The sequence below is a fragment of the Manacus vitellinus genome, unplaced genomic scaffold (genome assembly GCF_001715985.3).
Source record: "Manacus vitellinus isolate BGI_N305 unplaced genomic scaffold, ASM171598v3 scaffold_5_pilon, whole genome shotgun sequence".
Taxonomy (NCBI): Eukaryota; Metazoa; Chordata; class Aves; order Passeriformes; family Pipridae; genus Manacus; species Manacus vitellinus.
The window spans coordinates 6,814,511-6,841,154 of record NW_021940682.1 but is presented as its reverse complement, the minus strand read 5'-3'; the positions used below and the strand labels follow the sequence as shown (position 1 = coordinate 6,841,154).

General features: G+C 46.5%; 1 protein-coding gene across 6 annotated transcripts in view; it reads left to right on the top strand.

Moving 5' to 3' along the window:
- The window catches only part of IQSEC3 (IQ motif and Sec7 domain 3), a 55,059-nt gene that overhangs the window by 21,465 nt on the left and 6,950 nt on the right, over positions 1 to 26,644 (top strand). For all 6 annotated transcript variants that reach the window (XM_018080734.3, XM_018080737.3, XM_029963609.1 and 3 more), the window contains 7 exons: positions 3,400 to 4,493; positions 9,412 to 9,573; positions 19,263 to 19,385; positions 20,047 to 20,213; positions 22,300 to 22,439; positions 23,273 to 23,398; positions 24,532 to 24,631. In XM_018080734.3, the coding sequence (XP_017936223.1) occupies positions 3,400 to 4,493; positions 9,412 to 9,573; positions 19,263 to 19,385; positions 20,047 to 20,213; positions 22,300 to 22,439; positions 23,273 to 23,398; positions 24,532 to 24,631 (1,912 nt within the window). The remainder of the gene's footprint in view (positions 1 to 3,399; positions 4,494 to 9,411; positions 9,574 to 19,262; positions 19,386 to 20,046; positions 20,214 to 22,299; positions 22,440 to 23,272; positions 23,399 to 24,531; positions 24,632 to 26,644) is intronic.

Sequence of the window (26,644 nt, the reverse complement as noted above, 5' to 3'; positions counted from 1 at the left end):
CATATCCAGGCCTGGCACTTCGTCTTGCCTTAGGCTGACCTTGTTAAAGCTCCCTTCATGTACAATCCCTCACAGCAATGGATATTTCCCAGCCACTTCTAATTCAGCCACAAGGCCTGAATTGCTCAGAATGAGTGTTCATTTTGAGGCCCAGAAATGTGTTAAGCTAATTATTCTTTGAAATCCACCCCGATCCCTCTCCTGCCTTTCCCTTCCTTTGGCGCTGGCTGTCGGATCATTCCCCAGAGAAGAGTAGCTTTAAGTAGGCAATTACTTGAGATTCGTAGGGTTTATTAGGAGTGAGAGAAGGCCAATCATGTCTGGCCTTTCTCACCTCTCAAATGGGAAGAGAAGGTTCCTCTGGCCAGCCAGACATACATCTCCATTATCTATGACTGCTGTGCTGCTAATGGATGTCCTTTCCTCCTCTCGAGAGGAGGAACACAGGCCACAGCTGTGTGAAATCCTTAATTCCTTTGGACTGTCAGTTAGCTCGACCTGATAGCAAATGTGTACATCTCAGGCATCAGTAAACAGTAAATGGCTGGACTACATCCAGGAGACAGAGAGAGACCTGCTCCTACAAAGCAAGGGTGGGGAGCACACTTCTCTGTGGGGGTGCTGCATCTGGCTTTGCCAGTCTTTTCAGGCATCCTTTGATACAGTCCCTGTCCCTGTTATCCCAGCTGCAGGATATTGTAGGATCCCCCTCACTTTTAACAGGGCCAGATGGCAGTGGACCACATGCAGAATCCATCCTTACACCCCTGGAATGAGCTGGAAAACAGACTAGTTTGGGAGTCCTCTCATTTTAGATCTTGTTCTGCTTCTTAATGCTTTAGCCCTTTTGGAGGACTGAGATTATGGACTGCAAAAAGCTGCTGATGTTTTTTATCAAGGTACTGATAGCTTGCACTGTTCCTTTAGAATTTCAGAGGGATGTCTTCTCAGTAGTTATTAAAGTCTGTCTTTTGGGAAACTGTCCTTGCATGAGATAAACTGGCCTTTTACTTCAGATCAGCAATGACATCTTGTCTTGGCCTCTAATAAGATCAGAGCATATGAATATCATGTTTCCAGAATGGCTGTCACCTCCTTGGAAACCTCAGATAATTGTAATGCTCTTGCTTCTGCTTTATTTTGCATTTTACTATTATTCTGTCCCTCAGATAGCTGTGCCTGCCCCTCCCATTTGTTCCTCTTTCCCTCCCAACACAATTAGCTCTACATTTTCATTAACAAGATCATTATAGGAAATGCTCACGGTCAGTTGTCAGTACTAACTGTCTGGGTTGGGCCTTTGCAGGTTACTGGTTTAATTTGCATTTATCTGCACGAGCCTTCCTCCTGAAGGGAAGGGCCAAGGGATGGCTCAATCTCTTTCCAGGCAGACCAACTTTAAGAATATGTGGCAGAAGACAAAGATATGTGGCTGGTTTTGTGGTGGGCCTTGAGATGGTCATTTTGAAAAGCAAGACAAAGAACCCCAGCAAAACACTTCTGCTTACTACCCAGAATCTCTTTTTGTCCCTGTATTCCTCTTTCCTGCCATAACAAACACTGAGGATAAGGAGAGTCCTTGGTTATCCATAAAGCTTGAGGGCAAGGCAAACAGAAGACAGAATCCTACCTTATGTTTGAGCAGAAGGCAAAGATTCCCTACTTCATGTCCAGAGTGGGAAATATGAAAGGATGTGCTCCTCTCTCTGCTCCATTCCATAAATGGCAGCCTCATATCCAGTGCAGCAGAATCCCTAGACCTATTGCTGCTGCCAGGGTCATGTTCCTCGCTTCCTAACTTCTCCCAAGGTCATATTAACTTCCCCTACTTCCAGAGGAGTTGATATTGGAAAGATTCCAGAGGTGATTTACACTTCTCACATCTGTCAGACCAGGCCTTCACTTTTACCTGGATCACTCCCTGTAAATTACGTAATGTTACAAAAAAGGAAGAAGAAGAAAGCAGACAATATGACATGACTCTGTGAGCTGAGGCTCATGCCTCAGTCTCCCTTTGACTACAAAATCAATTTGCACTTAAACTCAGATCTTGTGTGAGCTCAGTCCTTCATCCTGTGTGTACTGAGCCAACAAGGCATGCTGAGGAGCAAGTGGTATCTGGCTGGGGATGAGGATGCAGTCAGTAAACTCATCCTTCAGTTCTGCTAATGAACTCATACTCCCCACATGAATGATGCAGTGAATCCTCTGTTAATTCAGGCCTGACTTAACCAGCACTTCACCTTTTTTTGGCTTTTCCACATGTGCACACACATATAAACACTGCGGTCTGCACCTGCCCTTTGCCTTGTGAAGTGCCGGCAATGTAGAGTTTAGCTCATAGTACAGCCAAAACATCAGTGAGTGTAGTTGGAGTTCATCCTTCTTTTTCTTCAATCCCATCTTCCATGATCATCTTCACACTGTCCCCCTTGTCCTCTGTCAGTCACTCGCTGCAACCACATCATCTAACATTCTCCTGTAGCACATTAGTGAAAGCCCAGTGAGGGGATTACCAGAAAGTATATGTTCTGGACTACAGCAGAGAAATGGCCATACATACCTGCTTTGCTGAAGCCAGTTGAGATGGCACTTCAGCTGTGTGTATGTATTTATGTATTTACATGTGGGTTTGTTGTTGCCAGCTCAGGTAAACCCTCCTGCTTGTTCTTAATATCTTGTCTCAACATTTAAAATTCAGATTTTTTTACCTTTCAAAACTGGCTGATACCTGAAAAACTCAGATAACAGAAGAAAACGCACTTTGGGATTCAGAGTGCTTTTTGAAAGAGACAACTCAGAACAAGCCCAGCCTCCACTAACTTATATGGAAGCTGTTGTTTCTCACTAGCTGCTATGATCAAGCCACCATTTTCTGCATTTAAAAATTAAATTTTCTTCCCTTTTTCTGAATGATTTATCCTTTCCCTGGGAGTATTTCCTAAGGTGACTAAGGAGGGGAGAAGCATTAATAGCGTTCTGAGACAAGAGATAAATGCTTGACATTAAGAGAGCAGTGCTGATCAGGAAAGTAGGAACACACATTGCTGGGTTATTGTATTTGCAGAGGTGAGCTTGCCCTAAAGGCCATCAAAAGTGGGTCTGCAAGGGAAGGGCACCTGCAGGCTCCAGCTTGTATGACTGGCACTCTGGAAAGAGATACAATCATGTTACAGCTGTGAGGAGGTTCCTAGTGCTGGTGTTTTAGCCATCCATGCCCAAAGGGGAGCCTTCTGTTGAAATCATGGGCACAGCATTGCCCTGAAAGCAATTCAGCTAATTCAGTGTTAGAAGTTCCTTTGACAGTCATTAACCCTAACCAGTATAGGAACAGGGGTAACAAAAAGCCACCAAGAAGTCAATTAACAAAAAATGCCACCTCGTTTCTGTGTCTTTCAGATCGAAATGCTAGAGCACAAATACGGCGGTCACCTGGTGTCTCGCAGGGCAGCTTGCACCATCCAAACCGCCTTCCGGCAGTACCAGCTCAGCAAGAACTTCGAGAAGATCCGCAACTCGCTGCTGGAGAGCCGCATGCCGCGCCGCATCTCCCTGAGGAAAGTCCGCGTCCAGAACTCGGAGAGCTTCTCCGCGGAGAAAGCCCTGGTGGAGGGATACAACTTCGTCGGCATCCCACTGGTGAGGTCCCCGTCCTTGCCCGCCACCATCAGTGGGGCCCTGACTGAGCTGGAGGACTCCTTCACGGAACAAGTTCAGTCCCTGGCCAAGTCTATTGATGATGCCCTCAGCAACTGGAGCCTGAAGACCATGTGCTCCCTGCAAGATGGGGGCTCATACCAGATAAGGGAGACCTTCAGTGCTAGCTCAATGCAGCCAAACCAAGACTTAGAAGCTGAGTTGCAGGACAAGGAGAAGGAGGAAGGTCTCCTGCCAGATACTCTACCCAAAAGCAGCAGCACTCTCATGATGGCTTTTCGAGATGTCACAGTCCAGATTGACAACAAGAACATCTCTGTCTCGTCATCTACCTCGGTGTCCATGGCAAACTGCCTCAGCAGCAATGACCAGGCTGGGCTCTCTCAAGCTATCAAAGCTGAAGAAAGCCCAGGAGAAGGGGAGGGAGAAGCCAGTGAGCCACCAGCTGCCCCAGAGAGCTTACCTGAGTCCAGAGCTCTCCAGAACAGCCACACTTTCACCGAGGTGGATGTCAGTACCAATGGCACGGGAGACAGCAGTGCTGAGACTGATCAGATGGCAGTGCAGAAGCTCCAATTTGATGCTGGCAATGAGGCGGGGCAAAGCAAAGGCTCTGAGTCTGAAAATGCAGATAACTCAGAGCAGCTGAGCAGCAGCAGCACCTCCACTTCAGCCAAGTCAGCCTCTGAGGTGTCCTCGAAAGAAGCACTGCAGGCCATGATCCTCAGCCTCCCCAGGTACCACTGCGAGAACCCCGCGAGCTGCAAGTCCCCCACGCTCTCCACAGACACCATGAGGAAGCGACTCTACCGCATTGGACTGAACCTCTTCAATATGTAAGTGACTCTTCCTCTGTCTTGTTTCCCAGCCTATTTCAGGTCTCACAGGAGCAGGTGATGGCAGACTCTTGGTCTAGATCCATCTCTGGGGAAGTTCTTTCATATTCAAGGGCATGGCCATCTGGGTATGCAATGAAGGACACAGCTTGGCTGCCCAGAAATTTCCTCCTTATACTCTCACAAGTGCTGTCCTGATCTTCTGTCTAACAGAGGAACAAGCCCACTGCTCCATGACTAGTGCCCATGCTCTCAGAATTTACTGTACCTTCAGTCCCAGTTGCCATCCATTTGGCATCCACCAGCTGAGCCTGGGATCTAGGCTCCTGCTCCACTACGTGGAAAGGAACAAACATAGCTGGCATGGTAAACCCAGCCCTGGTTCCTTAACATGGGGCAATTATAAATAAAGAGAGAGAGAAGTAGAGCTGAGCTTAGCTAGCCCAGCATGAGTCATGATGACAAAATTGCATCTCTGGCTGTCATTTACCTTCAGATATCTGGGTAGATTTTCACCTTACAGACCAGGTTTAGTCATCTCAGCCTCTTATACCTTGGAGTTTGATATCCTATGAGAAGGCTGTAGGTGTGAAAGCAAAAGCAGAGCAGCCCAGAGGTTACCACAAGAAGAGGTTAACTCATGGGGTCACATGTAGCCTATTGTGGATTGGCAGAAAGCAGCTGAGTTCCTATAAGGACCTTTAGATTTACTTGTTGCTTTTAGATGAGACTTTTCTCATCTAAGAAAGCTATGAGAAATACTGGGTTTTGCTTCATCATCACACTCTTATCTTATGCTGTCTTGGTTTCCATTTGAGTCACCTAATGGTGAGGATGTAATGTACCCATACTAAAAGAATGTTTTACCACCCATTAGCATGGGCCTTTTGGTCAGAGTGGGGACTGATGATTATGCAGTCCTAGGCAGAAGTTTTGCACAGATGAAGGGGCAATGCACAGCATTTATATACATGTAGTATGAAGGCTGTGAAATCCATGAGGCAGGAACCAAGAGAGATTTTTAGGGCTGTGTTCAGAGCCCATCCAGAACTGAAGTAATGTTAGATCAGACAGATCTGGGACTCTTACAGAACTGAGGATGATGTATTACTAGTTATGAGATCAGGTTCGAGGACAGGAGGGAGGAAACTGACCTGTTAGCTCTGGGGAGTGCAGGTTTTTTTAATCTCTGTTCAGTGTCTGAGTGGACACGTGGCTCCCCTTGTGACACTGTAGTTCGCCTCCACCCAGGGGGCTGGGAAGGCTGTTGGGCTCTCTGCAGACATTTGGTTGTTGATTTCCCTGTCAGTGTCTAGGAAGGAGCCAGTTTACCCTTGTGGAGTTTGCAATGTGGGCACTGATCCACGGAGCTGAGGTTGTGTGTGTGGACATCCTGAACCAGCAGCTGGAAGCCTGCAGTTGCCAGCAGCATAGTCTACCTGGCCTTGTGCTGCATTTTTGGGAAGCAGCACTCTGGCTTGGAGCAGCCCCTGGGAACACATCGATGCTGTGCTGCGGTGGCACCTTCCCCGTCCCCACTGCACAGTGAGGGGGTGAAATCCCCGGAACGGAGAGTGCTTCATTCTGCAGCACTGCTGTAATAGCTCAGTGTGTGTGGGCAGCTGGCTGCGTGGGCAGAGGGAAAGCCAGCAGGACAGGAGGAATCCCGCAGCATTTGCTGGCTGTGCTTAACACCCCTGCAACAGTAAAAAGAATAGCAGAGACCAGGCTCAGGAGAGATGGAAGTGGAGTTGTTTGCTACACATCTGGGTAAAAGCTGCATGCTGCAGTACATGGGATACATCTGCAGGTGTTCAGTGGCAGAGATGTTGTACTGCTATCAGCATTTTGTGAGGAACAAATTGAATCCCAGGAAGAAGTGATGAAAGACTGCTGTTACTGAGAGTAGTGTGTGCAAGTGTATTCAAGTTATAGTCTAGGCAGTGCAGGAGGGCTGTCATAGTTGGACTGTTTTATTCTGCATCCTTTGCATTGTGTGTGCCGTCTCTACTGAAATCTGCACATGCCAGTACATGAGCTACATTTTTCTGACCATATTCAGCTCCCAGCTCCTATGGAGTAAATCCAAAGTCAGTCTAGTGGCTAGTCAGTCACACTGGTGTAGCTGAGTTCATCCTCATTTGTGAACACTGTATTGTCCCTTGCCAAATACCAAAGTGTGCAGGTGGATGTGCGCTTTATGAATCCCTGTTGCTTAACTTGACTCTTGTCCTGACCATATCACCTCTGCTCTTAGCAGGGAACTTTACCTGTTCTCTTCAAAGGTGAACCAGGAGGTCTGTGTGATAATGAAGAAGCTGTACTGTTGCTTTTCTGTGAAGAAGGCCTGGGTTTTTCGGTATCAGATCTTGCAGCTCTCCCATTCATACATTTAGTGGGTTGATTGTTCTTACAGCCACTCTCTCCAGGGATGCCACACTGCCCAGGATATTTTCTTTTGACATGACACAGTAAGCAGAACTATTTCAAGCTCATCCACTTTTTGTCTGCCCATGAGGCTTCTGCAAGGAGCAGGCCATTCTGCTGAATGCTGATCCCCTTATAGCTAGACATATGTTGCTCACCCACATACTTCACCACCTGACAGTGTCACAGTCTGTGCCTGTGCATATCATGCATTCACGTGCTCCGAAATCTCATCCTATCCTTTCCCCACCCCGGGAAACAGCCTGAGCAAACTCACTCCTTGAGCCTTGACAAAAAACCCTGAATTTGGGTTAATGATGGAAGTATGGCATCCTTTCATGAAGTCACACTCTTACCTCTCCCCACTCACCAGCTCAGAGAACCCAAGGAATGTGGCGATCTTCCTGGCATTGTACTCATTCACCTCAGCACGAGTGCATCTTGACAGAGACCCTTCAGCGTGGCAGACTGAAATATGAGAAAACCTCCTGCACAACACACATGTACAATTCGTTCTTGTCTGTCCTGTGGGACAGGCACCACATAGGCTCACAGCCACTCCCAGGATACATAGAAGCACATGTGCTTATAGGAGGCATGAGGAGCAAGCCAAAATACATAGACACACAGGCTCTGACAAACACGTAGGGTGCAAAAGAAATCTGCAGGTACAGGTCATACATACACACAAACGTGTGTTTGTTGAGACATGCACTAACTCCAGGTGGGAAGGGCAACCCCTGGTATTGATACAGGCTGGGGGATGAACGGACTCAGAGCAGCCCTGTTGAGAAGGACATGGGGGTGCTGGGGGTGCTGGACACGACCTGGTAATGTGCTCTTGCAGCCCAGAAAACCAGTTGTATCCTGGGCTGCATCAAAAGCAGTGTGGGCAGCAGGCTGAGAGAGGAGATTCTGTCCCTTTACTCCACTCTTGTGAGACCCTACCTGGAGTGCTGCATCCAGCTCTGGGGTCCCCAGAAGGACATGGACCTGTAGGAGTGAGTACAGAGGAGGGCACAATGATGATCAAAGGATTGAGCACCTCTCCTATGAGGAAAGGCTAAGAGAGTTGGGGTTGTTCAGCCTGGACAAAAGAAGGAAGACTTTTGTTCTCCAGGACAAGACTTTATTGTGTCCAGTCAGTACTTGAAGGGGGCTTGTAAGAAAGATGGGGACAGATGTTTTAGCAGGGCCTATAGCAATAGAACAAAGGGTAATGGTTTTAAGCTGAAGGAGGGCCAATTTAGATTAGATATTAGGGAAAAGTTTTTTACAATGAGGGTGGCAAAACACTGAAACAGGTTGCCCAGAGAGGTGGTAGAGGCCCTACCCCTGGAGACATTCAAGATCAGGTTGGAGGGAGCTCTGAGCAACCTGATCTAGTTGTAAATGTCCCTACTGACGGCAGGATGATTGGACTGGATGGCCTTTAAAGGTCCCTTCTAACCCAAACCATTCTATATTTCTGTATCTAGCACTATCAAGCACAAAATCACTCCCACGGCCAGGCAATTGGGCCCACTCAACACTAGACTTGTTCTCAGAGAGGCACTCACAACTACAGAGGGAGAAAAACCCTCTGTCTGGGAGCTGCACAAAGCTCCCTCCCATCTATGACAAAGTGTTCTCCTGGTGCCTTCTCTCACACACAGAGATTTCTGCCTGAGGGTGAATCAATAGAGAAGGGAAGAACAGCTAAGGGTGGGGAAAGTGGAGGACGAGACAAGCAAATCTGAGTGTGGGATTTCTGTTCAGGCAGCCAGCACCAAGCTCAGGTGAGGAAGGTAGAAAGTGTCACTCAACACTGAGCACTGAAAATGTATGAAAAAGAGAATTATTTTTTTAACAGAAAAAGTGCCCACCTTTCATTATCCCCATTTGAGTCTTGATCCTCATTTGCCCAGAAACCATGGCAAAAATGTCTCCTAAGTTTCTTCACAGACACATTTTTATCTTTGCCTCTGCCTTACAGAAGGTGCAACCCCAGCTCCCCTAAAGAAAAGGGTGATGTGCCCACCTCTCACCTCTGGTCCCTGGGGACATCTCTGTGTGGGTTACATTTGGAATAACTGAATGTAGTGACACTTCCTGAGTTGTCTGTGTGGGACACAGTGGGACGGGAATGATACAAGAGCCTTTGACTCTGGAGCAGATGGATGGCAGAAGAGAGTCACTGATGAGGCATGATATAATGCAGCAGGATCCTTTGTGGCATTGAGATGGCACTTGTGATTACCAGCTGACTGCAGGTGCTGTAAGTGACACAGCAGGTCCTATGCCATCATTTTGTCCTCAGCATCAAGTGGGTAGGACACTGCAAGTCACTTTTCTTCATCCCAGCCAGTCCCATTCCTGCCACAGGCATGAACTCGTAGGAGTCCAGGCAAATACCAAGGTCTGCATTGCTGCAAGCCATGAGGGGAGCCAGAGGCAATAATGCCTCAAAGAGATCATGCAAACTCACCATGTGTCTGTCCTTCCCTTTCAGAAACCCAGACAAGGGGATCCAGTTCCTGATCTCCCGAGGCTTCATCCCGGACACCCCCATTGGGGTGGCACACTTTCTGCTCCAGCGGAAGGGCCTCAGCCGCCAGATGATTGGGGAATTCCTGGGAAACAGCAAGAAGCAGTTCAACAGAGATGTCCTGGAGTAAGTGTGGAAACCTATTCCCCTCCTTCCTGCACTTTATAGGACTTGCCAGCCCACTGTGCTCCCAGTTGCATCAACAAGCACTCCGTTGTCCTCCACGCCTCTCCGTTTCCACTCTGCAGGAACCTCCCCATTCCTGCTCCCTAACTGGCACCCCTCAACACATCTCCCAGTGTTGTGTTTAGTATCATCAGCCCTTTCATTTCAATCTCTCCTCAGAAGGCCTGTGATCATCTAGCAGGAGCTCAGCATTGTCAGGGGTTAGGACTAGTGATGCTGGAGGTTTTGGGTCTGGGAAACTCTGTGGCTGGTGTCTCACCCCATCCAAATAAAGCACCTCTGATGCTTTCTGGGAAGAACTACGAGAGGCAGAGGAGGAAAAATGTCTGCTCCTTGACCAGCAGGGAGAAGTAAATGCTGGCTACACAACTGGTTCTCTTTCTGTCCAGGTTGGAGATGAGTGTCCTTTTCAGTTTGTCCAATTGCATTACAGGGATAATTAGAAGTGTGTCGAGAAGGCCTGCATGAGGAGGCATGCTGCTAAGGGTTTGTCATTGCCATTGCAGTCACAGAGCACTGAGGAACATCCCCAATCCAAAATCTCCAATGAGCTGAACTGTCCTTTTTCAGAACAAGATCTCAGATTTCCCCCCTGCTTCTGTTCAGTCCCGTCTTTGCTGGATTGTTACCTTCAATTCTCCCCTGGTCACACAAGCCCTGTGTCTCTCAGTCACTTCTCTCCCTTCAAGTCTAGCTCATTCAGAGACACACTTCAAGGGATGACCAGAACTCAGCTGGGTCTTTTCTTTTATTATGCAGAAGCAGAGTTCTTAGGTGGGAAATCCTTTGCATTGAGTCCTTCATTATATTCTCCCATTCTCCAAAATATTCTCTCACTTGAATTTTGCAGTGGTTTCTCTTGAACCAAACCATACAGAAGCCCCAAATCCAATGCACACACAACTTCTATTTCAGAAAAAGACTGGAGGATGACAAAGTTCGAGAGCCAAATCTAGGTCCAAATTTCAAAATTCATTCCCACTGCAATTGTTGTTGCTTATTGCTCCAGGTACCTGACCTTTAGTTCATCTCTTTTTTAATATACTGTATGGGTATTGATTTGGCCAGCAACAAGACACATGTTCTCTCCAGTCTCTTCATGCTGAGAGCCACAATTAAAAGTAATTGCCTCTTTTTCTCCAGCAAGCAATGTGTGGACTGCTTCCCCTGACAGATAATCTGCTGAAGTCCAAACCCAGCCTCTGCAGAGACAGGGAAATATTGCAATAGCAATATGCTGTTGCTAGCTTGTAGTCCTAAATTTGGCATCATCCCTGCAAATGACCAGGTTCTTCTGCCTCACATGGGACTACAAACTCTGTGTCAGCAGCTCCTGAGAACAGTCCCTATTGCAAAGCTTGGTATCTGCCTCCCAGCCCTAAGGCCCAGGAGCTGCTGTGTCGTGGTTGCCTTTCTTATTTCTCCATATAGTGGGGGGGCCACTGAAGCCAGGGGCCCTACTCCATCATGCTCATTAACCTGAGTTTCCACTGCACCTCTCATTGTACCACTGCAAATGTTTATGAAAGAGAGACCTTGCCATCCTTTTTACCTTGCCATCCTTTTTACCTTGCCATCCTTTGTAGAAAGCAAGGCTCAAAGATGGTGACTGAGCTATTGAGGCTGTGGACATATCTTGGACATGGACTGTGTATGTCTGAATTTATATCAAGAAACTGAGTCTGAATTCAGGGTTCAAACCCGTGTCTGATCTCTCCAGGCAACGAATGATATACTTGCACTAACAGTCTGTGCTGCCAGCCCCTCTTCACAATAAATGGCTGATTCTTCTTCCTTAAAGGCAAAGATAAAAGTAGACTTAAAATATACACAAAACTTCTAAAACAGGAAAGAAAGAACACGCACATTCAGCTGGTTGTGACTGTGCTGTTTGAAGGTACTTTCACTCTCTTCCTGTGTCATTTCTGAACTTGAGGGAGCAATATTTGGTGGTTTTTGCAAGCAAATTTTCCTCAACTGCTTGTGAGGGCTGGCTGGGCAATGGCTGCACACCTAAGAGTGTGACATGCATGGAAACAATTGAGAAAGTATTGACAGGAGAAATTCTGGCTCAGGATTATCATCCTGGATATTTTCCCTGTCCATGCTGCAGGAAGAAGAGGGCTGGCAGTGTAGTATAGTGTGCTGGCATTTGCAGTGTGCTAAAGCTCAAGGTCTGGTCACAACTTCTGAGCTGTTTCTATGGGAACAAGAGGCAGATCAAAGACCTTTTGGCATCTTAGAACTGTCTAAGACCTAGTCTGGTTCTCATTCCCCATCCAACTCCATCAAAGTAGCTCAGGAACGCTGACTCAAGTTGAGAGAATAGTCTCTGCAAGGGCTGTCTTGCAGTCCCCGCATCTACCCACACTTAGAAAGCCAATGTTAAGGTATGTGGCATTCTCTGGAGACCATGTTGAAGCAACAATACCCCCTACAGTAGTTTTTGCACAATCTGCCCAATAGCACAGCCATTGTTGTGTCTCAAATTGGTGGAAGAAGAACAGGCACTGTTAGTCCTGGCAAGGTCAGATGTCCAGGCGGGGTGGCCATGAGCACACAGCAGTTCTTGGACAGGCTTGACCACCTGCATGAGCAAGCTTGCATGCAGTCAGGGATATCTGTGCTCTTTCACATCCCAAACCTGACCCTGGAACCTCCTCTTCCTCCCCAAAGCAATTTCAATTATTGATGCCACTTGCTGTGTTAGTTTAGCTTTCGCTCGATGTGAAAACTTATGTTGCAATTGTGTATTGTAAGCAATGTTTCTATTGCAGACAGGTTAAATTAACCCAGCTGCATGAATAAATAATAGGACAACTTTTAAAACATCTGCAAAAGTGTCAGACTCCCTTGTGCATTTGGAGGCAGGGCAGAGCTGCCCAGGTTACAAACTCCAGACTCAGCTGTAAAGCCCAGCCATAAGTCTGTACTCTGCAAAGTTCTCTTGGCTCCCACAGATATTGAAGCTGTGCTAGCTGACAGACAAGCCAACCTCTGTCTGTTCTTCCTGTCACAACAGAGCTCAGGAGTGCAGTGTGGCATTTGGCACTGTGAAGATGATCCCACTTTACTGCCCACCTAGTAAATACAAAGCTCCAGAGAAGAGCCATGCTGGATGCAAAGCCTTTTATGTACATGGGCAGGGTTGAGGCAATGATAAGCATTTTATGAGGTTTGGAGTGCTTTGGTAGGCTGTTTTACCTTCCCACACCTTCATGCCCACTGTCTAAATGCCCTGAAATTATAGTCTCCCTTCCATCTTCCCACTCTTATCTTTCAACCTTTAACTGATTTTCTTGGAAGTCAGAAAAGATGTCTGGATAACTCACAAGTAATTATACACACTAGCCAGAGGATCAAGGGAGAGGGCAGGGGACTTTCAACAGTTTCTGACTATCATTGACACATACACTTTGATAACACTAACCTGCTGAGGTTTGTCTCTTTAGGAAGATGCACTATGTAATTTTCTCTTGTAGAAAAGGCTTCAATCTTTAAAATAAGGATTTCTCTCAAGTGTTGTTGGCCACCAACAAATTTAGTGTTTTCTATCAATTTATGAATTCCTTTCATCAAAGAGGCATGGATCCCTCAAGAGTGTTGTTCTTCTCAGTGTGCTGGTTTAAGCTGGACATCTAGCTTTTAGGCATTTTGTGTTACAGGGCGTAAATCCCATCTGTAACCTATTTTAAGCATCCCACTGAACAACCACTCACTGCAATCAGCATCCCACAGAAGGATCCAGCCTCTTCTCTTGGGAATCTACTTCCACAACCTGTCCTGCAGCCAGCTGGGAGGAGTCACTGGGGACCTATCTCAGGGTTTCAATGTCTAGCAGTCCAGGAAATACAGCTGGAAAGAGGTAGACAAGGTCATTAAAGCACCTATGTGCAGTGAGCAGTTTCAATCAAATCTATTGGGCAAGTACTGCAGAAAAATAACTTTGTTACTTTAAAAAAGTCAATCCCAAGGCATTAAAACATATTTTTAATATGAGACACATCATCATTCTTGCATCCGTTATTCATTCTCTGTTTATCTGTTGCTTTTGTTGTCCTTCATTCATACTTCCCTTCGCTTTAGCTCATTCTTCCCCTCCACCTGTTTCTGGCTCAGGAATTGCTTCCTTTTATCCATTCTTGTTTATTCATGAACAAGAGGACAAAACGGGCAGAGACTCAAGCAGAGGAGACCTTGTGCTGAGTTGGGGGTTGGTTGATGTTAGACTGTGAGTTGCTGTTGGGGACACTCCCCCTGGGGGTGAGCAGCTTTCCTGTCTGTCAAGCCTGTATTGTCTTTTCTTTCTCTTGTGGAAAAGTCAGGGACAGCAAAGCTGCTCTTAGGACTGTAAGTGCAGAGCTGGGAGCCCAGCAAAGAGACTGTCTCTCAAAGAAGTGTTAGATTCCTCTTGGACTGGCATAATGAACTTGTCAGGTTAGCCCAAACTAGGCTTCTTTCCCCTTCTCACTGAGAACGTTGCAGAGGATCAATAAGGAACGTGCGTCACAGGAGGGTTTGAGCAGCACGGTGTTGCAGCTTGTGCTGTGGAGCAATAGATAATGATGTGATGGAAACAGGACAGAGGGAAGAATGTGTTAGGCAGTTCTGGCCTCCTGCTGCAAGCAGAGTTGGAGCACAGATCAAACGTAAGCAAGAACTGCTTTCCCACGTCAGGCTTGTGAAGGCTGAAGGTGCAGCTTGAACTTGCCTAGGTCCACAGGAAAACAGTAATTTCCTTTGTTCCCCAAGGGAATGTTCCCAATGTCCCTTGGAGGAGAAGGTGTAGGCTGGGCAGAACCCTCCCCTGCATGGTCAACATGTCTGGTGTGGGAACAGCTCTGTACTTGAGAGGCAGCTTTGGTGCAAGGCATGGTACACTAGGCAATTCCTTGCTTAGGAAGGAGTAGGTGCCCAAGTAGCCATGTGAGACACCAACAACCATGGGAGGGCAAGTGGGCATGAATCAGCCCCAGAAAAAAGCAGGCAATACGTGTCATGTAGCATCCCCCTGAAAGAGAAGACTGGTGTAGGCCATGGTCTTCATTGTAGAGACTATCCTTGCACAAGAGGGCACAGAGGGCAGGATTGGGACACATGCCTGCACCCACTGGTGCAAGGAATCAGTGAGTACTGCTAGGTTTTTGTTCAGTTAGCACATGCAGGGCAGCCTCCTCATATGGAGCTGAGCCCTTCCTCTACAATCCACCCAAATCCTGGTTCACCTGCAGGAAGCCTGTAGAATTAGGGAAGCTGAGAAAAGGGATGATTTTTTATTAATATCTTTGTGCCTTGTGATTTTAAACTTTCCACCTGGCTGCCTCCCCCATTGCTCCCTCCCTGAGTGTAGGCTGTAGGTTCATTACAGACACTTTAGTTGCATCCCAGCTCCTGCTGCATTGTCACCTGAGCGGAAAAGCTGGAAAATAGGTCATTACACTTGGGTGAGCAGATCCCAGCCCCACATGATACAGCTGCTTCCTGCCTTCACTGAACCCTTTTACCACAGGCTTTTTTGCCATGCTTAGCCCTGTGCTAAGTCCTCACAGCTCTGAAGCCATTATGTCCACCCCCTTTGGGGGGAATGCCCTGTAGCCTAGGAGGCAGCATGGCTACCACAGAGATAATAGCTGGGCAAAATAATCCATCTAGAATCCATCTTTGGTCCTGGCAGCTGGCGTGGAACGCTCTGCAGTTGTGAGGTGCCTGTCTGTTGGGTGTCCCAGGGCACATCAAGCTCCCCATGGATACAGGTGGCACAAGAGCCCTCAAACTCCACTACTTTGTTTATGAGGCAGGGTGTCAGCACTTTTTCTACACACTTCAGCAACATGATCCAAACATCCAAAGTCATATCCCCGCAAATACAGGGCTAAATGAGTTTCTGGATGCACTGTAAGCTCAATTTGTGTGACCTGTTGCAAGTTCGTGGGCATGAAGGAGTTGAAACAGGAGGAGATTTTATAAGGTGATTACTGTACCCCTGCTTCGTTATCCTTGAGGCCTTCTGGAGGTCTTGGAATAGCCATCTCACAGATGTCTGTGGAAAAAAATGAACCTGCCACTGGTTTTGGCATGTGCACATAAGCTGTTGGTTTATTCCTTGGATGCAGAGAGCTGCCCACTCTCATATCCTATGTCAGCTTCCAGGGTCTCTGCCTCGGAAAGAAAAGACCTTCTTGCTCTGGCTTCATAAAGAAAAGTTGCATTACATTTCAGGGGAGCTCCAACAAAGGCAGCACCGTGCATTTGGGAAGGTAACGGGAGTCAGCACAGGAATCTGAAGTCAGGCAAAGCAACAAAACTTGCAGCCATGTAGAAGAGGAGCAGGAATATGGCAGCCCCATAGCACAGGGCTCTTCTTTGAATGAACTTTCCTGTGTCAAATTGCTCACAAAAAGTATCAGACAGCTATGAGCCACCGTTCTTGCTGTCTGTCTAGCAGCAGAAAGTAGCAGACTACCTGATGGCTCCTCTAGGAGCTATTCCTCAGACCTTTGGCACAGGCTTTGTCAGATAAATAAAATCCAAGCACAGGCTGACTTCACTTGAGTCAAACATTCTTCCTGACCTGTCTTTTCTTCCTGGTCACCTTTTCTCAGGAAGCAGGACACCCTTCTTTGGGCTTAGGAACAAATGGAAGAGACTCCTAGGAGTTCTTAAAATTTACAAAGTAAACCTGTATCCATGAGAGAAGCTCTCAAAGGAGAAGCTGAGCATAACTTATGTAGCAATGCCTGTTTGAGTCTGAAAAGAGCTATGAGCAGCTGTCTTGTCCTACTTGTCCTAATAAAGGTTTGATGCTTTCTGTATCAAGGGCATTGACTTTATTACTTGAGATTTCTAAATGGGAGGACATGTTAGAGCAGCTTGTGTGGAAGGGGAAAGACTGATCAAAGAGGGAAGGAGGGAGCAAAAGATAGATGATTTAATGCTGGTGGATTGGGTGACCTCAGCAGCTCTCCCTGGTGTGTGCAAGGACTCTGCTTTCACATATTTGGAAGCAGACAATAGCAGCAAAATCATTGGGGTCAGTGCTGAGAAACATCACACTTTGGAAAGGATTAAAAAAATAACAATGAAAGTCCAAGTGCAGAGGTGGTTGCAGCTGTGAACACAATAATGACTAACCAGAGAAAAACTGTTCTTAGTATCAAAGATAAATTCCAAGAAGCAGAATGCCTTGATGTCAACCCAAGGGAGTGAGTATAAGTATGAGAAAAATAAAAATAACAAAGGGAAGAGGCAGTGGAGGAAGTTTTTCCTATTGCCAGAAACCATTTGTGAGTATTTCTGCAGTCCACCTCTTGGAGAGAGAAAAAAATGTTTCATGGAAGGTTTTCTGGGAGAGCAGTCACTTTGATTCTCTTCCCTTGCTCCTCATCAATTGTTCCTAAATTTCGATTGTATGGAGTTTGTGCAGGGAAAGAGCCCACATTTCCTAGCTGAGGCTGTAACAACTCCAGCTTTAGAAGATACAAAGCACTTTATGGTCATTCAGAGCTCTTGGTAAGTTATTCTGTGGGTGCCACCCCAGTTAAATGATGATATCTCAGCTTTGAATCAATAAGGCAATGGAAGAATGGAGAGATGTCTCTGAGCATTTGAACCTTGTCCCTCACACATCTGAGGCATTGTACAACAGATTTTTATTCTGTTGTACAAGGCTGCACATGGCACTCAACAGCCTAGTTCACAAACCACTTCCCAACAAGCCCACAGCAAACTGCAGCACTGTAGAAAAGACCAACAGACACATCTCCAGTTTATCACAGAAAGGAAAAAGAAGAAGAAACTGGTGACAGCACATCCCTTTATTGGAAGAGGTCTGTTTGGCATAATTTCCAGTACTCCTAGGAAATGGAAGGATCTAGAAGACAGCTAATCCCCTCCTCTTCTATTTTCCCTGCACCACTCCTCATACAGTCCCAGACAACCTGTCTTGGGGAAAATTTCCTCCTAACCTTAAAGTTGGGGTTAATTTATCCTTTACAACATGAGAAAGCAATCCAAACACAATACAAAGAACGAAATAAAGGGTGGAGAGAGGTAGATAGAACTAGTATCCAAGGTCTATAGATGCAGAAAATATGAAGTTCTTGAATTTTTAATACATTTCTTATGTCAAGTTGATGCCATTAGCAAATTAGTAACTTTGTATTTAAGGAAGGCTTAAAGAAAATGGGATTTTGGCAGCTGTGAATTTCTTGGTCTGTCAGACAGAATGTCAGCTTTGAAAATTTATTTGTAGGAAAGAATAATGAGAGATAGGAAGGTAAATGCAACATACAAAAGCCAATAGACAGTATACGATATCTGTCTTTGTTAAAATAACTAGTTTTCTAGACAAAGGACATATAGAAGGTAATTCTAGACTTCAGCAAAGCATTAGACATGAGAAATATTTAGTGGAGAGTGGAAGAGAGAGAAATTAGCAGAGGAATCATAAAGAGGGGAGAGAATTGGCTGATGCAGATATTAGTGCCTACATGCTCTGCTGAAATGGGAGGTTGGGCCTAAGGGAGGTTATGAAAAGACTTTTCTGAGTCTAGTCTTTTGATTAATGCTTGCAGTAATGACCTGAGCACAAAAGGTAGGAATAGCTAACAGAATGTGCTGAAGCCACATGGGGAAGATGTTGTCTTTACAAGTGACTGAAATATCATGCTGTAAGAATAAGAACAAGTAGATTATTTGACTAATACAGACATCAAGAACTGTACTAGTAGGTTTTGGAGACTAACAGCAGGACCTTTATAAGATGACAGTGCTTTACTGGGAAATACAAGAGGTAGCAGCCCCTTCTTGGAGTATCTAAGTTGGCCATGAATTACAAGTGGGCAGTGCATCACTTTGAAATGAAAAGTGATACCAGACAAGAAGCTGGTGTTGCAATGTTACTTCTGTACAACAGCTTCCATTTCCTATTTTCCCTGAGCTGGCTCTGGTCTTAAAAGACCTAATGAATGCTGTTGCTGCAGTGGTTGAGAAGGGAGTGAAGAGTGGTGAAGAAGATATGGGTTGGAAATGGGGATGGATACTGGGCAGAATGGAGGGTGAGAACAGGCCAGTGAACTGAGATGACAGAAGGATGGATAAGCAGGTAGTGAACAAGTGCATGTGCTGACAGGGACGGAGGAATGAACGATGTGTGAAGGATTACCAGATGATAGGAAAGTCAGAAATAGATGGATCTATCTCTGTATTGATATTGGTCTTGATATAGGTGTCTAAATATCTATGTCAATATAGATGTCTAGATATCTATATAGATACAGGTAAATATCAATTCATATATATATATACTTTCTCTGTATATGCATGTGTAAATACATATATTCTGTATGTGGTATGGTTTGTATATATCATGGTGTATGTGCACATACACACACAAACATATATATATATATGTAGTTAGGCACAAGAATTGCTCACCAGCTGTAGCACACAGAAATCACTTCTCTGAAATTACTGCCTACTGTAAGCATGACCTGGGCAGCTGTAGTGATGTCTCAGGACATTTCCTATGGTATTTCCCTGGGGGACTGAGCCTTGGCACTGCAGTGAAGGAGCCTGCCTGGTGTTATCCACGGGAGGATGTTCTGATGAAGGCTGTCCCCCTCTCACAGCTGCGTGGTGGACGAGATGGACTTCTCAGGCATGGAGCTGGATGAAGCCCTGCGGAAATTCCAGGCCCACATCCGCGTGCAGGGGGAGGCACAAAAGGTGGAGCGGCTAATTGAGGCTTTCAGGTAAGAGAATGAGTCCTGCAGTCCCACTGCTGCAACCAGATGGAAGCAGAGAACACACCCAAGGCAAAAAAAACAGTCATGGAGAGAATGACTGCGGATTTCCCTTCCAAGGAGGGTGGCCGTGGAGGGGCCCTCTGTGCCACTGAAGTGTGGAGTCCTCTGTGGAGTCCTCTGTGCCACTGCTGCATATGAGCCATGTCCTTGTCAGATGTACGGTGGCAGGAAGGACACAAAGGGCCAGAGGGAGGCCAGTGCTGACATGTCTGCCAGCAAGGGGTTCCCTGTTCATTGGTGTGTTCAAAGGAAGAGCAGCAGTGGGGCTTGCAGGGATGCTGGGTTGCTCCCTTGGTGCATCCAGAGGAGTGCTCTGTCTCTAGCAAGGCAGGCTGGAGCAGTCACCTGCTGTATTACCCTTACACAGTGACACCTCTCTAGTCTCACTTGCTTTTTTGGTTCCTGAGGACAAGAAGGCTGAAGTTTCAGTGGCCTACTTCAGCCACTGGTGGGGAAATTTGCCTTCAGAGAGCAGTCAGTTCCTTCTCGTTTGTATGAGAGGTGGAGCGAAAGGAGCAATTTATACTACATGTGATAAAGCCATTGCCAACCTGGAGCAGAGGGCTCCCATGTTCCATGTTAAGTGTGTGCATCCCTCCTGCTGCAGCCAGAGGTACTGCATGTGTAACCCAGATGTGGTCCAGCAGTTTCACAACCCGGACACCATCTTCATCTTGGCCTTTGCAATCATCCTCCTCAACACGGACATGTACAGCCCCAACATCAAGCCTGACAGGAAGATGATGCTGGAGGACTTCATTCGCAATCTCAGAGGTGAGGGTCCTGCTTTGATTTTTTTTTTTTTTGCCATCTTGCTGCTCTCAATTCTGCCTAGGTGAAGGCAGCAAAAATCTAGGGGAACTGTCTTTCTCCAGGGCTGCTGCTGCTCCCTATGAGCCAGACATGGGAAGCCCTTTGAGGTCCCTTATAGGGTGCTGGGGAAGGGAAAAATCTAATTAGCTTTTTCTTCTGCAGAAAGCTGTCCAGCCTTCTCTGAAACCAGCCATTTTCCTTTAGAGATGGTTTTATCTTTTAATAGATCTCATTGCTTAGAAGCAGTTCATTGTATTAAATTTTTCTATTGTTCAGCTCTATCCTTCTTAGACCCTGCTGGATTGTGCTAAACAAGCCCTTCCCCTCCTTGCTGGTTTGAATATATGAACACATTTTCCTTCTATTCAGGCTAAATCTTCCCCTTCTTAATTGCCTGCAATTACTTATAGTAACTGTAGGCGTGACAGAGTTCATGCATATATTACCTTTTTGCAATTTCTGATACATCAGTTCCCCAAATCAATTTTCTTCTGTTTTCAAGGTCAGTCCTTCCCATCTTGGTAATAGGTTGCTAAAAGCACTTTTTCAGATGTGGTCACAACATACTCATATATATAGAGCCACTGCCTCGTCCTTATTTTCAGATCTGCTAATGCAGCTTAGTATTATTTGGCCTTTTTGACATCATGTCTAGGCAAATTCTTGTCTAATTTCCCAGCCATATTCAGTCCTAGGTCATCTTAGCTCAGCCATCTTTCAAGTTTCTCTTACTGCACATCTGCAATTCAGATGACGCTCCCTCAAAGTTTTTCCAGTGTAAACTCAGGTATTTTTTTGAAGATTTTGTATTTCTGTGGGTTCCTTTGACTTATTTCTTTGTCCTGATAGCTGCTCAGAAACTGTCGTCTGAGCCTCCCACACCTTCCACAATTTGTCATCTGCTTCAGACTGGCATAATATGACACTGAGGTCCCTTTTCAAGTTAATTCTAGAGATACTGAATGGGAATGCTACCTGCCATCATCCCCCTTAGTATTACAGCTGAAAGCACTAACTCAAAAGGTGTTTTTTTTTTTTTCAATTGTTAACTTACTCTTTAGAGTTGCTTGAAAATCTGCCAGTTAACATCACAATGAATTAAGCCAACATGAGGGTCCCTCACCTCCAGTGTGTAACACACCACAACTCACTCACTCGAGCGAGTGAATGTCACCCCATTACAGACAAGGGGAGACAGCTCATAGCAGACTCACCTGCAGGCCAATGCTCAGGTCAGTATCTTCACCAGCCTGTGTTTGAAAAAAGACAAGGTGTTCAGGATGAATTTGCAAGGACATGGAGGAGGGAGCCAGGAGGTGACAATGCCTCTCCATTCCTCAGAAGTTGCTCACCTGCTTCACTCAGGGTAGTACATCTCAGACCAGGTTGCTGGAGGGAAAGCAGAGAAAATCAATATAGAATGACTGAAGGAATTCAGTTTGGAGAAAGAACTGGTAGTTTGATTTGCACTGTTTGTCTCAGGGAAGGGTAAAAGAAAACTTTTCTACCAGGCTCTGAAGGGTCAGACAGCAAAATTTGGAGAATTACCCAAGGAGATGTAAAAGAGGAAAGGGCAGGATCAAGACAGAGATATCACAGACTGAATAGCAGGAAATTACTCCTAGGAGACAACACAGAAGGAAAATGGTGGAGGTCACCAAGCAGACAAGGAGAGCTGATGCTTGCATTGGCAGCAAGAGCTGCTGAATCCCATCGTAGGTCTTCTCCACATCTAGCACTTCTGATGATATGAAATCAATGCAGGGGTTGCTGCTGAATGGCCCAAGATATATCAATGTGAAATTGTGGCTATAAAACCTTAGGGAACGCATGGAAAGGAGCCACCATGCAGAGCAGTGGAATAATGAAATTTTCTGCATTGGCCTTAGATTTGTCAGTCTCTCCTGCTGGTGCATTAGATGCGTTAGAGCAACAAATAAGACAGCTTAAAGTGAAGTATTGCTATTCCCCTTCAGCCTTCCCAGCACTGCACAGTGCAGAGGCAGTAGTGGCTTGCCAGGGACGATACATTATCTGTGTTTGGCAGGGGTGGACGACGGTGCTGACATCCCACGGGACCTGGTGGTGGGAATCTATGAGAGGATCCAGCAGAAAGAGCTAAAGTCCAATGAGGACCATGTGACTTATGTCACCAAAGTGGAGAAGTCCATAGTTGGAATGAAAACGGTGAGCACCCATAACCCTGCTGGCACACAACCCTCTGCCCCCTACCTCCCTTGGTGCCCTCTTTTCTGTGTTTTTCCTCTATGCCCTTCCTCCTCCTATGTAATACTTTCTTTGTTTGTCTTGATGAATTTACTCCTTTTTCTCCACTTTTCTCCCTGCTATCTCATTCTCTTCTAATTTTGGTGGATCTCCTTGGCCAGAATTTGCAGTATCTAGGGCAGTAATTATTTGCCCAAGAATTTTGCTGCAGATCCTGCCTGCCAGGACTCCACTGATAGCTCTGCAGTGTTTCAAACTTTCAGACCTCCTCAGGGTGTAGGAATTGGAAGGCAAAGTGATAGAAAACAATTTTAGCCATCTGTCTCTAATGAGTTCCCTAAAGATTGCTGGGGTTAAGAGATCCCCAAATGTATAGACAGCTTCTTTAGCAGTAACCAATCTGTAATGCAAGACCACATGTACTGTTTACCCAAAAGGAGCAGAATAATTTCTCAAAGCCCAGGAAACCTGCAGGTGTCCAGCAGGGTGAGAGAGGATGAGCAGTCACCCAGGGATTGGAAGACAGAGGTACATAAAGGCAGGGGGTGTAAACAAGAGGGCTACCTACAGCCTGCCCCCTGATTTATCTGGATCACAAAGGCACAGCTTTCTCTGCTATTGCACCAGCAGGAAAAGTGATGGCGAGGGGTGGTGGTGAGGAGATGATTTGAGTGGGCAAAATGGGCAGAATTGGCTTGAGCTATTGTCACTGGGCAGGGTTGTACAGGCTGAGGGTGGGAGAGACACCAGTGGCACCTCCCTCAGCCTCTGCATCCTTTGTGGGTTCCCTGCAGGTTCTGTCTGTGCCCCATCGCCGGCTGGTCTGCTGCAGCCGCCTGTACGAGGTGACCGACGTGAACAAAGTGCAGAAGCAGGCAGCTCACCAAAGGGAAGTTTTCCTCTTCAATGACCTGCTGGTGGTGAGTGTGCTCTAGCAATTAGGCACTGCAGTAATAAAACTCGCCCTGATTTCTGAACAGAAATCTAAAACCAGTCCACAATATGCATTTTCCCCCGTCTCCTAAGGACAGACCATCTCTTGGTTCATCACCATTGTAAGATGTCGCTCTGAATCCTTCACTGTTAAAAACCTACTAAATCTAAAACTCTACTAACCCTTGAAAAAACAAACTGTCACATCCCAGAGCCATCCAAGCAATGTCATTGCTCTCTCTCATGCCTTTGCCAGCAGGGAGGTTCATTTCATGAAAGAGAGGTTCGTTTCTTTGTCTGTTTGTACTGTAGTAGACAGAGCCCTCTCATGCACTTTAAATCTTTCCTGCCAGACACATTAAAACCACTGCCTTCTAACATGGAAAAGGTTGTAGCAGACTATATAGTACTTGCCAGACCCCCAAATGTGTATAGTACTTTTGAAAGTGTCCTGCCCCAGCAACCTTGAAATGAATTCAGGCAGGTACAGGAGAGCACAGGTACACTGAGACTGAGAGGAGAATGAACAGAATGGAAGCCCTGCTGAATTTAATGGCAAAGTGAAACTGTGTTTTTTTGCAAATGTAAGGCTAAAACCAAATCCTTTTGTAGAAGCAGAGGATAAGAGACCTGTACCACTATTCCTCTGCATCCATTTGTACAGTTGTGAATCTGGGGAGAGGGTCTGCTCTTTGCTATCCCTCTACTCCAAGGATCCATAAGAACTACTGCTGAGGAATGAAGGCAGCGCAGCATTCAGTTATGCTCTTTTGCCCAGCTCTGAGGTATTTATGACAGGCTTCCCTTTGCCTTTTTATCTGACCCTTGGTGAAGAGAATTACCCTTGCAAAGTCAGAATGTGGTAATCGAAAAGCCAGGACCCCTGGGAGACAGAGAGTTGAGTGAACCCGAGGGTGATGCCTACAGAATTTCAGAAGTGTTGTTACAAGTGCAGCATGCCAGGCAGCTTTCTGGGCAAAGAGCCTGTCAGTCACCAAGCTCTGCTCCCATCTACACTTAACAGAGCTTGCTAAAAGCTTTTTGCTTTGAGCAGTTTTCATTGTTCTTGCCTCACTGTTCCCCAAGACCCCGCCCAGTGATGCATCTCTCCCTCCAACAGATCCTCAAGCTTTGCCCGAAGAAGAAAAGCTCCTCAACGTACACATTTTGCAAGTCAGTCGGCCTGCTAGGGATGCAGTTCCATCTCTTTGAGAATGAATGTAAGTCTATTGCTCCTTGGTTGCCTGGAGGGGTTCGCCAGGGAAAAGGAGAAGGAGGGAGGGGACTGTGTCACCCAGTGTGAGTTTGCATCAGGAGAGAGATTCTATCAGAGTTAAAAGCAGAGGGGAGAAAACTGAGGCTTGGTGCTGAGGAGATCACTGTTTAGGGACAGTGTGATGAGAAGCTCCTGGTACCTCTCCTAGGTCTGAGCACCTGCAGAAGGGACTCACTGAGGGCTCTGTCTTGTCATGGTGTCAGGGAGAACACTGGTGGTGAGGAAAGAGGGAATCAGTCCTCATATACATCCTACTGAGCTCTCAGGAGCCAACTGTAGGTGAAGAATCCTGTTGATGAAACTGCTGCTGCCAGCTTTAGCCCCTCATGCCCAAAGTCACAGCTCCCACCACTACCTTTGACATTGGCAGAGGCTCAGGTGCTGCCTCCGCCTCCCTGCACAGTGCCATGCTGTGCTGTGCTGAAAGCTTCCCAAGACAGAAGCAGAGCCCTTGGAACAGCACCCACCAAAGCATGGCGAGGGGCCAGCCCTAGTCAGCCTGACCTTGATGGTCTGGGAATAGAGCCATGATGTCATGATTGAGGCTGGTTGTGCAGTGGAGGAGTTCCAGACACAGGCAGGCTTCCTGCTGGCACAGGCAGAGGGGCAGCACAGCAGTCCCAGGCAAGCATGGCTGATGCCCACTGGGGTTTCATGAGCACGTGCAGAACACGCTGCAAGAAAGGCAGACTGTGGCTATACTAAGTTTTTTACATCCCTTCTCTACTCTATTGGCAGCATGAGTCACTCCCTCAACACCCTACCCTCTGCAACATGCAGAAGCTCTCACATCCCTGTATGAACAAAAGGGTCATTCATAAGTGAGCATCCCCAGGAGGCACCATCAGAGCTGGAATCAGCTTTCAGGGTTGGCGTGACTATCCTGGTAGTGCCCAGAGATCTTCTGGCAAGGGCGTCCTATTGTGTATTCCCTGCAGAGACAGAAAAGCAGATGTCCTAAAGAGCTTGTGATCTGAACAGATGAGAGAGACTCAGGGTGGGGAAAGGGGCCTGGCACACAAACAGGGGGAGCTGAGGGCTGGCAGCAAATAAAAGGTTGGTTCTTTGGCTTGTTTGGTAAAGACTGATATGGGAAGGCTCATATATAAGACTGCCAGTGGAAGGCGGGCAGATGTAGGAGCAGTGGAGGAGAAGTGAAAGCAGGAGAAGGAAACAGAAAAATTAAATTTAGAGAAATGTGAAAGAAAGGAGAAAAGGGAATGAAACCATTGGCCATTGAGCAAAAGGTAGAGGAAGTCCAGTCAAAAGTGTGTTAAGTTCTTTGTACACTCTCATTCTTTTGCTTGTGTTGGCTGAATCTCCAGTCACCACCTGCACCCAATCTGATCTTTAAAACATAAGGAATTTTGCTGCGATATTTTCACTCTCTGGGCATGTCCCTTCATTTACATTCCTGTGTGTTTTGCCTGTGGAGAGTACTAAACAGAGACCTACAAACCCACACCTTTCTCTTTGCCATTCTCCCCACACAGCACAATGAGCACCCCCACAAATGCTGTGCCAACACCCCTGCCATGTTCTCTGAAGATCAAAGTAGAGGCTGGGGAGAAGTCCTGCCACTGTGGCTGTTCTGGCTTTGACACCAGCAGATAACCTCTCCTGATGCATCTCCCACAGGAGAGAGTGGTGTTGGCCTCATATATGCTGTTTACTCTTTCATGGATTCAGAAGGGCTTTACAGTCCTACCTGTGTGCTCAGGTTCCCAGGGACAGCATCGCACTAAGTGTAACTAGGAGCTAGAATTTTCTGAGTTTGGTAGCACTGTGGTGCTGATGGCACTTGCTTTGCTGCTGCAGCTTGGCCATTCTGTTCTCTTATAGGGCTGGAATGCTGCAGATTCCCACAGTTTGCGGTGTGACAAATTCTGGGTGTGCCATTCCTTTGGACTCATGCTGAAAACTCTTTGTTCTTGAGAGATACCAAAGCAGGCAACTA